Genomic DNA, 16386 nt, shown 5'->3' with positions numbered 1-16386 from the left:
TATTATTTATTTTGAAGCAGTGAAAATGAATGAACAACAATAACATTATAGTGCACTGCCTATTAGCAACATATTTTTTAAATAAATATGGTAAAACTAACCTTTGACAAGTAAAAACAAACAAGTGTGCTTGATTGTGAGATACCCGTTACTTATTTTCAATAAAAACATATTCCAAAAATATACCGAAAAATACGAAAATGTACCGTAGGCTATATTTGGTATATCGATTGATTCAAAATATACCAGATTATCAGCTAAATCAACTAAGACCCGATTACTACGGGAGTTTTTTTTTTTTTGGCGTTTAAAAGTATTTCTTAAATAACTTATGTATAACATAAACATAAATAAGAATTTTTTTCCCCTCGCAACCAAATTTTTAAGAATCATAAGAAATATTTATCAATGACTGCATCATTAAAATTTAAGCTAATGTCACACAATTTCGAATATTGTCAAGTAGAAAGAAAATATAATTGATAATACATAGGGAAATTTAGTTATTAAGTCTTTGAAAAAGCACAGTAAGAATTAAAAGTTTAAGACTTAATAAACAGTATTATACTGTGTGTAAATATTCATCTGTTAAAAATAGAATAAGAACAATTCATCAACAAAGCGATGCCGTAAGCGAGAACAGCTCACCAAACAGCTGCTTGAAGCAGCGAGCAGCGAAACTGTGGAATTTCCCTTCAAAATATTTCCCATTGAACTCAAGAGCAAAAAGGATATTTTGAGTACTTTATTCGTTGGCGTGGTGAAACAGCGAAGCAGCAGCAACAAGAGAGGCGAAGAGCGAAACGAGTAAATTGAGCTTCGTGTTTTCGGCTTGCCTGCTGATTTTGAAAGCCCCTTCCATTTCTCCTTCCCCACACACACGGACACAAGAGCGTGTTGAGAGGGTATGCGTGTAGCATACTTTCGTGCGCTGATTGTGTGTGTGTGTGTTTTTGCTCGCATTAAAGCCAAATTTAGTTAGCCTTAAAGACGCGGCAAACGCAACGCAACGCGGCCACATTTGTTGTTTTGGCCGCCTGCGAATTTTAATGACTTTTGCTTGGCAGTTCGACCTGTTTTTCGCGCTCTCTGCCAAAAACATGTTTGCATTTGAATTTTAAATTAAACGCGCGGCGCAAGCACTAAGCTGAAGCTGAGAATGACAGGATGTGGACACGACGGTTGAGCATGTGAAATTGGCCAGCTTAAGCGAGCCGATTTCTATATTGATTTTGTAGCTGACCTTTTTTTTTTTGTTTTGCTCGACTGCTGCTTTTTGGCCAATTATCGTGTGTGTGACACAATGCGAGAATGGATTTAAGTCATGTCAATGCGGCGGCCAGTTTAATTGTGCCTCCAAATCCGCACCTGATTCTAGGCCGAGCTGTCAACAGCCAGGCATTAGATGCCACACACACACACATTCCACAGCTGTTTCCACAGCCTGGCAGGTGGCAAGTCCCATGCTGACAAAAAAAAAAAAACAAGAAAACGTGTAAGAAAGCTACTGTCGAGAGTGCTCGACTATGAGATACCCGCTACCGATTTTGAATAGAAGTATAAACAATGCGGTATTCATAATATACATACATATATGCCGATGGCCATATTTGGTATATATACTTACTTTATTCTTAAAATATACCAAATTCATATACCGAAAATATACTGAAGTATACCTACGGCTATATTTGGTATATTGGTATAGAACTGCATTCCAAAATAATGTCGTATTATTCTTAAAATGTACCGAATTATTACACAAAAATACTGAAATATACCGACGGATATACTTGGTATATTGGTATAGAACTGCATTCCAAAATAATGTCGTATTATTCTTAAAATGTACCGAATTATTATACAAAAAATACTGAAATATATAGAACTACATTCCAAAATAATTTTGTTTTATTCTTAAAATATACTGAATTATTATACCAAAAATACAGAAATATACCAAAGACTGTATTTGGTATATTGATAAAGTACTACATTCCAAAATAATTTTGTTTTATTCTTAAAATATACCGAATTATTATACAAAAATACAGAAATATACCAAAGACTGTATTTGGTATATTGATATAGCATAGAGTACTAAACATAAAAGGTTGTCAGCCAAGCAACTAAGACTTTATTACAGTAGGCGTTTTTTGCTTTTCAAAAGTGTTTCTACAATTTTCATCTGATCACACACATATGATAATTGTAAGTTGTAATGCCCTTCTTCCCTATAACGTAACGGGTATAAAAAGTAATGCTTAAATTGAATGCGAGTTGTATTCGCCCCCAATTCCAATTCACATGTATTTCATTTTCTTATTTTGGGGGCTCCACACGACGCCAACTTGTTGAGCAATTAAGCCAACGCTTTAAGCGCCAAAAGAGCCAAAGAGCCAAAAACTCGTATGAATTTATGTAAAACTGCAAATGAATATGAAAATACAACTGCAGTACACACAGCAAACACCACACAAAACATACGCAAATCATTTGAAGCAAATCAATTTTGAGTTGTTGTGTCAACTGTAATCAGATTGCAGTGGAAAAGCATTTTAATAATTTGAATAATATATTCGATATGTGCATTTCAGTTGGAAAACCAGTAGCTCTTTCGACCCTCATTAACATTTCGTTCAGACATTATTCATGAATGCATTCTGCATTCCCACAAACTTGAGCTATTAGTGTCGCCTCACAGCTCACAGCAGGCATATGAGCATTAACATACTTTCACATCGAATCAGTTGATGTCACGTATTGTCATCTGAACTAGCAATATTTTGGGAAATGTTCAGAAAGCAGAAAATCCCATGGTTGCATTATAATTTGCAAGATATCAATTATATTCTCAGCACTTAATTAGTAACAGCACACTTTCCTTTTTCTGGTTTACTGAAAATCTTTGCTTGTTTATAATTTATTTTAAATAAAATTCAATAATTCGAGAATTCGGCACAAAATATAAAAAATAAATTAATATAAAAAACTTTAAAACTGCATTATAAAAGTAGTTGAACTCTTAGAAACTTTATTCTTTAAAAGAAAAATGAATGAATTGTGCTAATGAACAAAATATGCAGCTAAACGCAATTGTCAACAGCTGCAACGGTTCTTAAGTGTAATTTGGAACTGTAACAGCTGTCATAAAATAAGAAATTGTATATTTCATTAAACTTACTTTCTATTACAAAAGTCGCAATGGTAATGATAATGCAGCTAAATTACCTGTTATTGCAACTGCCGTTAAGTGAGTTTTTCAGCTGCTTTTCGTATATCAGATAATTGTAAGATAGTTGAAAATTCACATATGTACATATTTGTAACATATTTGATTGAACTGATTTTCTGTTGGAAAGCCAACAATATTGGAAATAATGAAAAAGTTACTTTGGCAGTTAAATGAATGTATTTTTATCCGATTTTTTTTAACTATATTTCTATTTTTATATATACTACATTTTGTTGCAACTACCGTTAAATGAATTTCATCTGCTTTTAATGTTTTCAAGATATGTGTAATATAGTTGTAAATTTATAAATTAAGTAAATGTTACTTTGGCAGCTAAATACAACTTTTAATAGTTGCGTGTTAAGTGAGTTAAAGCTACTACAAATGTGCATATTTTTATTTAATGACTCACTTTCTATACTCTAGTCTCAAGACAGCTGAAAACTGATCGCCAGCTTTGCTATGTCCGATAACGTTAGCTATATTTTTGTCGCCTGCCGTCAGTTTTGTGGGCATCTGTTACACAGAGAGAGAGAGAGAGAGAGAGAGAGAGAGAGAGAGAGAGAGAGAGAGAGAGAGAGAGAGAGAGAGAGAGAGAGAGAGAGAGAGAGAGAGAGAGAGAGAGAGAGAGAGAGAGAGAGCAAGTTGGCCAAGGCAGCGGGCACTTGTTCAAACGACAACTGGCTAATATCCTTTTTAATCCCGTTGCCATAAATATACACATGCGGAGTGCCTAGCGAAGCATTGAAACTACACCTACACTAAGTGTGTGTGTGTGTGTGTGTGAGTGTGCACATTGGTCATAAGTATTATTGGTGTTTGGTGTTTGGTATCCAGTGTGTTTGGCTTGTGTGTACTCGGTATTTGCTGCTTGCCTTTCGCCTTTCGCATAGTTTTCATAAATTTGAGACTCTTTCTCTCCCCTTCTCTGTCTCTTTCTATCTCGCAGTTGGTTTCTTTGTATGTATGTGTGTTGTGTGGTGTCGTCAGGGCAATCCGCTTAATATAATTTTTCGGCATTACTTTGAGTATCCCGTTAACAACTCCACACACAGAACGCAACAACACCCGATCCTGGCTGCAGCTGACATACGGCTCGTTTGTGGTATGCGACTGTATGTTTGTTTGTTTGTGTGTTGGTGTTTGGTGTATTGGTGTGTGTGTGTGTGTGTGTGTGTGTGTGTGTGCAGTTGAGTCGTGTGTATTTCGCAGTTACACGTAACAACATAAACGGCTTAAATACGCAGCCAAAAGCCGCTTAACACACAACTTTAGTGCGGTTTTTGCCGAAGCAGCGAATGCCAAATGGAATTCGCGGCTTTAATTGCAGCCCGAAACTTTTACGGCTAGTGGCCAGTCAACCTTCCCTCCGCCCTCTCTCTCTCTGTCCTCCGTTGAAACCACCAACAAACTCGCTCCATTCATAATCATGTTTTATGCTCGGCGACCGCACCACAAAAGTAGGCAACGAATTCCGTTTCAGCTTCTGCTAAACTAAGCTGCCATCTCGCTCTCGCTTCCTTCTCTCTCTCTCTCTCTCTCTCTCCCTTTTCTCTCTTTTCACATCCTGTTAACGGACACAAGCATACACACTTAAAAGCGACCGCAGTCTCTTTGCCCTTTTATATTTATTAGCTTTATGGTTCTTTTTTTTTCCTGGTCAGGCATTTGAAATATGCCCACAACGCATGTAACTTGTTTAAGCCATGCGCCTAAAAGCTTACAACAAAATACAGTGGGCCAAGAAGCTAAGCAGCGCTAAAAACTTCGCAATTATCTTAAGCAAACATATCAAAGATGTAAGAAAGCTACAGTCGAGTGTGCTCGTCTGTGAGATACTCGCTACCTATTTAGAATACAAGCAAACAGTGCGGTTTTTTCCTTACCGAATTAATATAATTAATATACTACAAAAATACTAGAAATATACCGATGGTATATTGATACAGTACAACATTTAAAATATATCATAAGACACAAAATATACCATAAAAACAGTGTCGTATTAATTTTAAAATATACCTAATTAATATACAACAAAATACTGAAAATATACCAATAGATACATTTGGTATATTGATGTAGTACTTCAAGGTACAAAATATACCAGGTTGTCACATGTTATTACATTTTTTTCGATTTGGCGGGCAAAAGTGGGCGTGACAAAACATAAAATAAACTTGATTAAATATTGATTTAATATATAAGAAATGCTAAATTCTTTTTTTCCTAACTAAATAAAATGATATTTTGCACACTTTATAAGAAAACATGGAGGGAAGAAAATATTTCTGACTTTTCAACTAAAAACACTTTAAAATAATGGAAAAAAAAAACAAAACGCTGAGTCAAATAAATGAGTGACTATTAAATTTAATGTCGACTATCAAAATAAATGCGAATTATCGCCTAGTTGAAGTTAACTAGCTGAGCACATTTTCATTGCCATTGTATCTGGCATGATTTTGCTGGTTGTTTGTTGCTTGTTCAAGATATATTTCAGTTCTCAGCCTCAGTTCAGTTTTGCTGTCCCACATTCAAATGCTGTCGTCAACAGCAACGAAGCTGCCACAAGTCAACCATGAGGCTTCTTCTTTTTCTCAGCCCCCCAAATCAACTCACTTTCAGTTCAGTTCAGCTCAGCTCAGTGTAAAGCCAAAGCAAAAAAAAAAAAATGCGAAAAATGTAAAAGAGATAAAATAGTATAAAAATGCAAAACAAAATGGCAAAAGGCAAAAAAAAAGAGGAGACAACGACAAATATTTTTGCCTTGAAATATTTATTTGATTTCAACTTTTTTCTGTTCTACTTAAAGAAATGAGCTGACAGGGTAGTCAAAGGTCGGAACTAACGATGGTATTTGTTTATGTTATAATTCATTCATCTTGATATACACAAAATATATATATCTATATATAGAGTATAGCTATAAATTTTAACACATATTTAGCGTTGGATATCTGTGAGTTTTTTTTTATTCTAAAAAAGAAATAAATTATCTATATATGTATGTATATCTGTCGAAATTTTTACATCTATATTTATAGTGATTTTTTTATTGGTATAAAAATTATATAAGCCAATTTCTGGATTCTATATATGTACATAGTTAGACAGAAGAAAATAACCTTCAAATCTTTGTCTAGCAATTTCTACGCTATAACTTTGAACACATATAGAATTTTATTTATTTGCAAAAGTAAGAAATAAACATAGATAAAACGATCTCTATATTTTAATTCTTTATCTACATAAAAAAAATAAATAATGGATATCTTCTAGTCACCATTTCACTTGCATTTCAATGCTCAAGTTCCGTTTGCTCAAGTTTCCTCGCTTTTGTTTTACTATTTTACTATTTTATTATGACGTTTTTGTTGTCCTGGTTATTCTCATTGTTTGCTATACAGTTTTTTCTTTCGTAGTTCATTTTTTTCCCCTGTTATTGTCGAGATGTGTGCCATATTTTTTTTTTTTTTACACAATAGCATGTCATTTACGATGTTAAGCCATGCATAGCAGGCTTTAAAATGTACTATGAAAATAATATGATGGCAAATCCGCAGATACTAGTTTTAGCATATGTTTGTCTTGGCTTGATTAAAACTGCACAAACGTTGCATGTTGTTGATGGTAAGCTAGAGTAAGGTTAGGTAAGGTAAGGGTATTAAAAGTAGATTAAAAAACTCACTTGGCCAGCTGGAGTTGGAAGTCTAGACAAGGGATGAGAGAGTGCAATCCCAGTGAAAGTACGCTCGAGGATGTCAAGCGGCTAGTCTTTAATCTTGCCAAGCCGAAATGGGAGCAGCAAGGACAATGAGGCTGCAGGCTAGAGAAGGCAGTAAAAGACAGAAAGAAAAGGAAAAAGGAGGTGGAGCATGGCGACAGGACGACGGGGCGCAAAAGCATTTTGTATGAGGCATTGTCACGCATAATTAAAATTAAATGCGCTTTTGGGAATAATTCAAATGAATAAACGAGCGTGGCCAACATGTGTGCGCTGCATACACAAAATGAGCTCTCGTTGTCTTCAACACACACACACACACACTCGCACACACTCGAATTACCCCCCCTACCCCTTACCCTTTTCGGCAACACGCGAATCTGTTTTGCAGCACACACATAGACTTTTCTAGCCAGAGACATAAAACTTTAGAACTTTTGCTGGTGGCAAAGCAAAGACATTGCTTCATTTATTATGCGACTGATGGCCATTAATTTTGCAGGCCACCGAGTCGCTTGTGCTTGGCTGCTGACGCCTAAAAGTAGGCAGCACATGTTGCTCCATGTGCGTTGTCTCCATTTAAAAGTTGTCATAAACAACAAACACCGTATATCAATCCCTTCTCTACTACCTCCACACACACTTGAATGGACATGAGAATATGCCGAGGCAGTTCAACTCGACCAGTTTTTTTGGGGGGGGTGGTCTACTACTAATTAATTCTACGCAAATGGGAAAGTTCAGCCCCTTCTTATCTAATTGCTCGAAATAGTTGAGCACATTTTTGCGATGAGCAATTTATGCCCAGACACGAACGACAACATGAAGCTGTCCGAACATTTTTAATTAAAGCAGATTCAGCAGCAGCTTGACGTTTCAAACTTCTTTAATAATCCCCTTAATGAGTGAAATAATTGAAATTAATGAGTTTTCGATTAAAGTGCGTTTCGATCGCAAATTTCCATATTTCGTTCATAGGTCGATGTTCGGCAACAGGAAACTTATTTCCTATTCGGCGGCAAACATTTTCAATTTCCCTCCCACCGGATTGCATAATGGGCATAAACAAAAGGCAGACAACGTCTCTTCTCTGATAATAGAACTGGCAAAGTGAACAAACTTCTATCTGGGATCTGTATTTGTGTGTGAAATCAGTGCAATGCACGCTGCTATTCTATGCAGCCTATCTTGCGCTGTCGGATGCTGCGACATTGTTGCACACACTCAGCAGATACAGCACACAGACGTCACCTACTTGCAACACATTTTGCCAAAGCGAACCAAACGCGGCATCCGAATGACAGCAGTGACAGATGCGACAGCTACAACTGTTTGTGCGGCGACAGTGTGGCCAGCGTTTTTATTGTCATTGCTACCCAGTCACGAATACGAGTATTGCAACAGCGGGTATACTCGACCTTAGAGTCTACTGCATTTATATTCTTATAACAAAATTTGAATATTATCCAGTAAAGAGAATAAATGTTAATTTCGATTTTGTTCGATAGCATTCTTATAATTATAAAAAGAAATTTAATATATTTTTAAAAATTAATCTAAACATTGAAATATATATTGTTAAATACACATTTATATTGAATATTTTAAGAATTAAATATTTAAATTAGAGTTAAATTTTCAAAATTAAATATGAATATTGTATTAGAATACATTGAATACAAACTTTTTAAGTATTACATATTTTTGAATTGAATTTAGAAATAAAATACAAATTAACTAATATATATAACATAAAGTTTATTTATAAATTCACACTGTTTAATGATTATTCAATACAAGGTAGGAAAACAAAGAATACACATAAAAGAAATAAATTATTTATTTGCTAGTCAAGCCATTAATCTAATGCTGACGGATCAAAAAGCTGACGGACGTTTGGCAACGTGAAATTTGGCAACATTGCAAAATGAATTATTTTGAATTAATCTTAAAAAATCATTTTTTTAAGAATTTGAAATTTCTTAGCGCTCATTAAGTGAAGTTGCTATAAATTCTACACTAACAAAATTTTTTTTTGACAGTAAGTTTAAGCACTCGAAAGTGTATTTTTTCGACAGGGTATAAAGAGGTCAAGTTGCCATATTCCGCTACATGTTTTTAGGTATGTCGGACGTATGTTTCAGCTTTATCACTCGGTTTTAATCGACGATTTTTGTTTCACTGTTTCATCGTTTTTTTCTTTGCGACCAATGTGGAAATTGAAATGGCGGATGATGCCGATGATGCCTCTAAGCGCAGCTTTCGTCGCGTTAACGCGTTGCACACACACACACATGCTATTGCTTATGGCTTATGGCACTAATGTTGCCACTTTCGGTGCTCTGCTCTGTGCTCGGTGTTTGACTGTGTCCAATGTGCAATCACTAGCAACTGGGCCGTTGGCATTGCAGATTTATGAGGCCCATTTATGGCCATGGCGGTCACATAAAGCGTCAACTTATTTCCCCAAAAAGCGTGAGCGAGATGGCCTGTGTGAGTGAAGCGAAAAAGAGAGAAAGAGAGCTGGGGAATAGATGAAACCATTGCCAATTGACAAACAAAAATTTCATAACAATGTGCGCACGAATTGAAGGACGACCAATGCCACTTGGAGTGGCAAAGTGTCGCTGGCACTGCCAATGCCAATGCCACTGCCACAACGGCTACAAAGTTCCTTTAACACCAGAAAGCCGTTGTAAAGAGAACACAACTGTAAAACACTTCAACACCGATGAACTGTCTACCTCAACTTCAAAGGGCTTAAGTTTGGCAATGTGAAATTTGGCAACGTTGCACAATTAATTATCAGGAATTCATTTTAAATAATTATGTTTAAATTACAATGTTAAAAGACAATCTGCAAAATTCTCTATTCTGTTTGCAGGAGTTTGGCAACCCTGCAAAAGTAATATAGGTATATAAGCTTAGAATTTTGGCAATGTGAAATTTAGCAAGAATAGAAAACACATCTTAAGGCTATGGACCGAATAAGAATTTAAAAATGTACGATTAGGAACTATGAAATTCGACAACGTAGCAAAACTAAATGTCTTAAATTAGTCTTAACGAAACTGGCATTGATTTTTAAATTATAATTTCAGCCAACAATTTGCAAAGTTTCTTTCTTAAACCAATCATTAAAATAAATACGAGTTGTAGATTGTCGCTTTGTTTTGCTCAGCATTCATTTGCATATGCTTTGTCGCTGCTGTTGTCGCTGACTTGGTGTTAATAGTGAAGCTCGGCAACGTCGCAGCCGTAAACGCTTTGGTATATACGATACTATATTGTACTCTTTGCTCCATGAAACTTTATTCATTCGGTATTCTTTTCGGCACAATTTCCTTGCCTGTTTTGGCCAGAGAGCTCTTTGGCTTGGTTTCAGTTTTTGTTTGCTTTGCTGGCTGCTTGGTAATAAACTTGAATTTTATTGTTGTACAAGAATGTTGCAATATGCTTGGCCATAATTTCACGTCTTTCACATTGTTGCCAAAACATTCAGTAGCCCCAGCCGATTTTGTGGTTTTTTGCTTAACGCCTCTTTTGATTGCTGTTGTTACGTTTTTGCTGCTGCTGCTGTTGCTTCTGCTGCTGTTGCTTCTGCTTTTGCTCTCGACCACATTTAACTTTGACATTATGAAAAGTGACCTCGAGCCAAATGCCAAAAAATATATCAAACTAAATGGATTTGTTCGGCCAGCGGAAATCCTTCACTTTATAGTCGAGCAATCGATTTACTTACGAAATGATTAGTATTTATAAAATAAAACTAATTCAAAACAGGATTTCAAAATTTGCAAGAAGTAAGTATTCTTTCCATATTTATTTCTGCTAAACAAATAGCTGCACAATTTTTGGTTTGAAGTGGAAAAATTACTCTTCACGAGCACTCAGATTTTTATTCTACAAAAAAAAATGTTGTTAAATAATAATCATGTTACGATAAGATGAAAGCAAGCGAGTTAGAGAGAGGTCAGTGCAGGGCGCGTTGCTGTCTCAAGTTTAATGCAACTAATTTTAAAATTTATGATGACAAAAATGTGTTGCACTTGAGCGGCTGCTGCTGCTGCTGTTACTGCAAAAAGTTGCAAGTGCAAAGGCAGCAGGCAACAACAAAAATAGAAGCACTCATAAAAAAAGAGGTCGGAGCAGGGGGGGCGACAAAAGGCAAACAGAAAACTGCAAACGGCAAAATGGCAAATGGTGAAATTGCAAATGGCAAATGCATAAAACACAAATAAAATATTCATTGCATACTTTTAGTCATTGAGTTGTTATACATCTATTTTTTTTTCATTTTTGGTGCTCTGCTTGGCCTCGTTATGATATTTAAACACCCTGTGAACCGTAATAATAATATTTACTTTCATATTTATACATTGCAATATTGTAGGGTATCTAACTAGTCGTTGTTGTTTGACGCTTTGCACTGCATGTGGCACATTTTTTATTCATCTTGGGCTGCTTTTGCACAACATTTGCTGCCAATTAAATATTGAAACTGAGTGCAACATCAGGCAAAAGAAGGTGCATGCTTTTGCTTTTGTCCGTAAACGAATTTCAGATTTCAGCTTTTCAGTTTTCCGTTTTTTCCGTATTCCCCGTGCTATTTTCTTTTGGCCCATTCAATTTTCCATTTTTTTGCTTCTTTCATTAAAAACGTCACGCGGCAATGCACAAAGCAAACGAAACGAATGCACTCATTCAGCTCTCTCTTTCTCTTCCTCTCTCTCTCTTTCTCTTGCTATGGCAAAAATCAACAATAGCTTGCAAACTTTGCATTGCATGGCAATAGGCGCCACACACACACACAGAAAGAACTCACTCATACACACACACACATATCAACACCTGGCATAATGAATGCAACAATGCAGCTTCCTGGAAGTGAGCAAACTTTTGCAAGAGGTCAACGCAGGTTACTCGTCAACTTCTTGAGCAAGCAAAAAATTGAAAAAAGAATGACGAATTTGCTGCAGCTGAGAAGCTGTCAAAATGCTGCACAATTTGTACAGCTCTGACACATTTTCTATATCACAGAAATTGAGCGAGAACTTGGGAAATACTTTGTCATCGCATATTGAATAGTTTTATTCACGCCACAGTTTATTATTAATTACAACAGTGCAATAACTGCAATTGATTAATTTAAATCTAAAATATACTAAAGTACCGAACTTAACAAGTAACTCGGGCATACTCGACTATGAAATACCCGATAATTATTGTAATAAAAGTAAAGTAGTTTGCTTAAAATATATCAAATTAATGTAAGTATACTAAAATATGCTAATGGTTATATCTGGTTTATTAATATAGTACTACATTCAAAATATACCATAGAAAACAAAATGGTCAGCCGCATTCTGCCTGTTACATATGTACATTTCCTGCAGGCACATACTTGGAATACCCTTCTACCCATTAGGATAACGGGTATAAAAACAAAGAATAATTTGCTGCAGAATACTGCACAATTTGCAGAGCTTCGACACATTTTCTATAGCACAAAAATTGCGCCACAACTAGAAAAATACTTTGGCATCGCATATTAAATAGTTTTATTTATGTCCACAAATTAATATTAATTACTACATTACAATAACTGTAATTGATTAATTGAAATGTAAAATATATCAAAGCATCCCTAAAATACGAAACTACACATAATTTATTCCAACATATAATTATTAATTTCGTTTACAGCATTGGACTAGCTGCAAATGATTTATTCATTTCAATGTGAAATATATTAAAGCATCCCTAGAAATGTTTTGTCGAAATTACACACACATTAAATTAATTTCCAAACGCAATTATAAATTAATTTTACAACATTGCAATATAGCTGCAAATAAATGATGAATGCTAAAGATATATATATAACATAGAAGCACAACTTATGTAAAAGTTTTGAAAGCAACTAAGAAACTGACAACTAATTCATGGAAATAATAATTCATCTATTTTGCAGAAAATGAAATATTAAATCGATTGAATCACAACTAGAACTTATTAGAGCATTCGAATTTTGTGCAGCAAGTGGAAAACTTTACATAAATTCATCAAATTCCTACACAAAGAGAAAAAATCTAGCTTGAAAGGTAGATTGAAAATCTTAATTTAAGATTTGTTCGATCATAAAAGTAAACAATCTGAAAATAAGATTTTTAAGTTGAAAAAATCTTGAATCAAGATTTTTATGCTAAATTTGCATTTTAAGTATTTTTTAAAAAATCCTATTTTATTACAAAAATCTTGTTTTAAAAATGGTTTATTCTAGATTGAAAAGGAGATTGCAAATCTTGATTCAAGATTAGTTCGAAAGAATCCAAATTTAAGATTGTTTGTATTCTTGAGACAAGATTATAATTTGGAATTTTAATCTAGCATTTTTTTTAGAATTTCGACCATGATTTAAGAACCAACCTACTTGGTTCAATTTTGACTTTATATAATCTTGATTCAAGATTTTATTCTTGATTTTAACACGTTTTTTCAAACAATTATTAGTTTCAACTAAAGTAATATAGATTAATGCTGAGTCAAGCAGCAATTCTGAAATATTTGGGAAACGCCACATAAATTAATGTATGTTCAAAATGAAAGCAAAACAAAGAACGAGTAGCAACTAACACAATGTTATTATTATTATTATTGTTATTTACATGCTGGCACACCACATTTAACAAATTATTTTATGATTATGATGCATCCGTCAAAGAGGATGCAAAGACTAGCACAACCCAGATTGGCTGTGGAAAGTCGGTGTCGGTGTCGATGTCTATGTCTGTGTCTGTGTCGCTCAGCTCATGCATTATTCAGGCAGCGAAAAATCATTGAAGTGTAATTAATTTATGTCATGACACATGACCGTACAATGTGCAGCATGTGTTGTTTGTGGTGGTGGATAGATGAAAGTAATACACCGTCTATAGTATGTAGCTCACATTTTAATAATTCATATATAGTTTTTGCATTAATGCGCCGCCGCTAGATGGCGCTGCCAATAAGCCTAATGACAATGCCGAAAGGCCAATGAGGAGCCGCTCTTCTCTGCTTTGCTCTGCTCTGTTGATGTTTCTGGCCAAATGCCTAATGACTTAATTAGCCTAATCATTAAAGGACTCACACACACAAACGGAGAGTGAGAGAGAGAGAGAGAGAGAGAGAGGTGTGATTATTTGTGGACTCATGGCGAATGTCAACAGACATCTGCACTATTTCCGCTACAAATTAACCATAAGTTGCAAGCAAAGAGAGGGAGGGAGCGTGGTAGAGAGAGAGAGAGGGGGGAAGTAGCACTTCCGGTTGCCACATAGTCTACTTTTTGGTCTAATAATTGCGCCGTCGTAAAAATGTTTTAACCATGGGCCCCATAAATCATCATTAAGCACAAGATGTACATTAGTCTCACACACACACTCAGACACTTTGTTAGTGTGTGTGTGTGTGTGTGTAGTGTGTGTGTAATTAATGTGTCTGTGCGTCAGTTTGCCGCATGTTCTTTTTTTTTGTGCTCATCTGTATGCTCACTTATTAACTCATTTACGCTAATCAACAAGTCCCAAAGCGTCCGCATCAAAAGCGCCTCCCCAAAAACCCCGTTGGTTCTTTTATGAACTGATTCAACTGAACCGAACTGGTTCCACAGTCAAATTAAGAGTAGGAAAACAACAATACATCTGTTTTATTATGTTCATATTCACTCAGGCATTTTACAACGCGCAGCTCGTAAAATATTTCCGCTTGAACCGGTTCGTCTTTGGTATCGAAAGAAAGTGGTTCATAAAAACCTTTTATTAACTTCTCATTAAAATGATTATGAATAAGCGCCTATAACTTCTATAGATGGGCTGCATTTTATGCATTCAATGAGCAGTAGCGGAAATTCCAATTTTACGCTCGAACCGGTTCAACTTTGATGTAAGAATCAATAGAAAGAGGATAATAACAACCATTTACTATCTTGACATTAAATTATTATGAAGATATTTTTATGAAAATGTATGGTACTTTAGTAAGTAGTAAACAAACAAAAGAAACCGGTTCAAGCCGAATGAACCGGCACTAGTTGTCTGCGAAACTCATAAAATATTTACACCCCGTCACAAACAATCTTTATTAAATTGACATTAATTTTTTTGACATTATTGTATTTTTATGGATAGGCAGCAAATATAAAAAACCGGTTCAAGCTGGCTAAACCGATATAAATACAAATTTGAATATCGAACCGGTTCGACCATGGACTAAAACTCAACTGAAAGCAGTTCACAAACAATCTTTTATAAATTTCACATATTTTGTATAATGAAGCAGTGTCTATATGAAACCGGTTCAATTCGACTGACACTTTGGGTATTCAATACCGGAGATATTACAATTTATTAAAAAGTTTAAAATTTAAAACAAACAAAAATATATTAGAAACCGGTTTAAGCTGACTGAACCGATATAAACAGACATTTTACTATCGAACCAGTACGACCTCAACCTAACAATCAATAGAAAACGGTTCACCAACATCCTTTTATAAACTGGTTCAATCCGTGTGGCACATTTTACATTCAATACCGAAGGTATTAAAATATATTAAAACGTTTAAAATTAAAAATAAATAAAAATGAAAGAAACCGGTTCAAGCTGACTGAACCGATATAAAGAGACATTTTACTATCGAACCGGTGCGACCTTAGCTTAACAATCAATAGAAAACGGTTCACCAACATTCTTTTATAAACTGGTTCAAGCTGTGTGGCACGTTTTACATTCAATACCGAAGGTATTAAAATATATTAGAAAGTTTAAAATTAAAAATAAATAAAAATGAAAGAAACCGGTTTAAGCTGACTGAACCGATATAACAGACATTTTATCGAACCGGTGCGACCTTAGCCTAACAATCAATTGAAAACGGTTCACCAACATCCTTTCATAAACTGTGTGGCACTTTTTGCATTCAATACCGTAAAATTTATTAAAAAGTTTAAAATTAAAAATAAATGAAAATGAAAATGAAAGAAACCGGTTCAAGCTGACTGAACCGATATAAAGAGACATTTTACTATCGAACCGGTGCGACCTTAGCTTAACAATCAATAGAAAACGGTTCACCAACATTCTTTTATAAACTGGTTCAAGCTGTGTGGCACGTTTTACATTCAATACCGTAGGTCTTAAAATGTATTAAAAAGTATAAAATTAGAAAAATAAAAATGAAAGAAACCGGTTCAAGTTGACTGAACCGGTGCAGCTTATTTGCAGATAATGCTGCTAAATAGTTAAACAGTTCAATAAATAAATACATGTGTTAACGACTTACCTTCTCTCTCAGCATATCACGTATACGCCCCGCTTGATTCTTTGAACGATGCAACTCCAGCTGCAGCTCCAGACAACGCTCCTGCCAATTGATCTGCGT

The 16386-nt window shown here is 35.0% G+C and overlaps 1 protein-coding gene across 1 annotated transcript in view; it reads right to left on the bottom strand.

Moving 5' to 3' along the window:
• Positions 1–16386, bottom strand: part of LOC117578040 (uncharacterized protein CG43867) — a 177778-nt gene that overhangs the window by 131569 nt on the left and 29823 nt on the right. The window contains 1 exon segment of the mRNA XM_034263157.2: positions 16288–16380. Within this exon segment, the coding sequence (XP_034119048.1) occupies positions 16288–16380 (93 nt within the window).

Source organism: Drosophila albomicans, chromosome X (assembly GCF_009650485.2).
Source record: "Drosophila albomicans strain 15112-1751.03 chromosome X, ASM965048v2, whole genome shotgun sequence".
Taxonomy (NCBI): Eukaryota; Metazoa; Arthropoda; class Insecta; order Diptera; family Drosophilidae; genus Drosophila; species Drosophila albomicans.
This window is presented reverse-complemented; position numbering and strand designations above follow the sequence as displayed.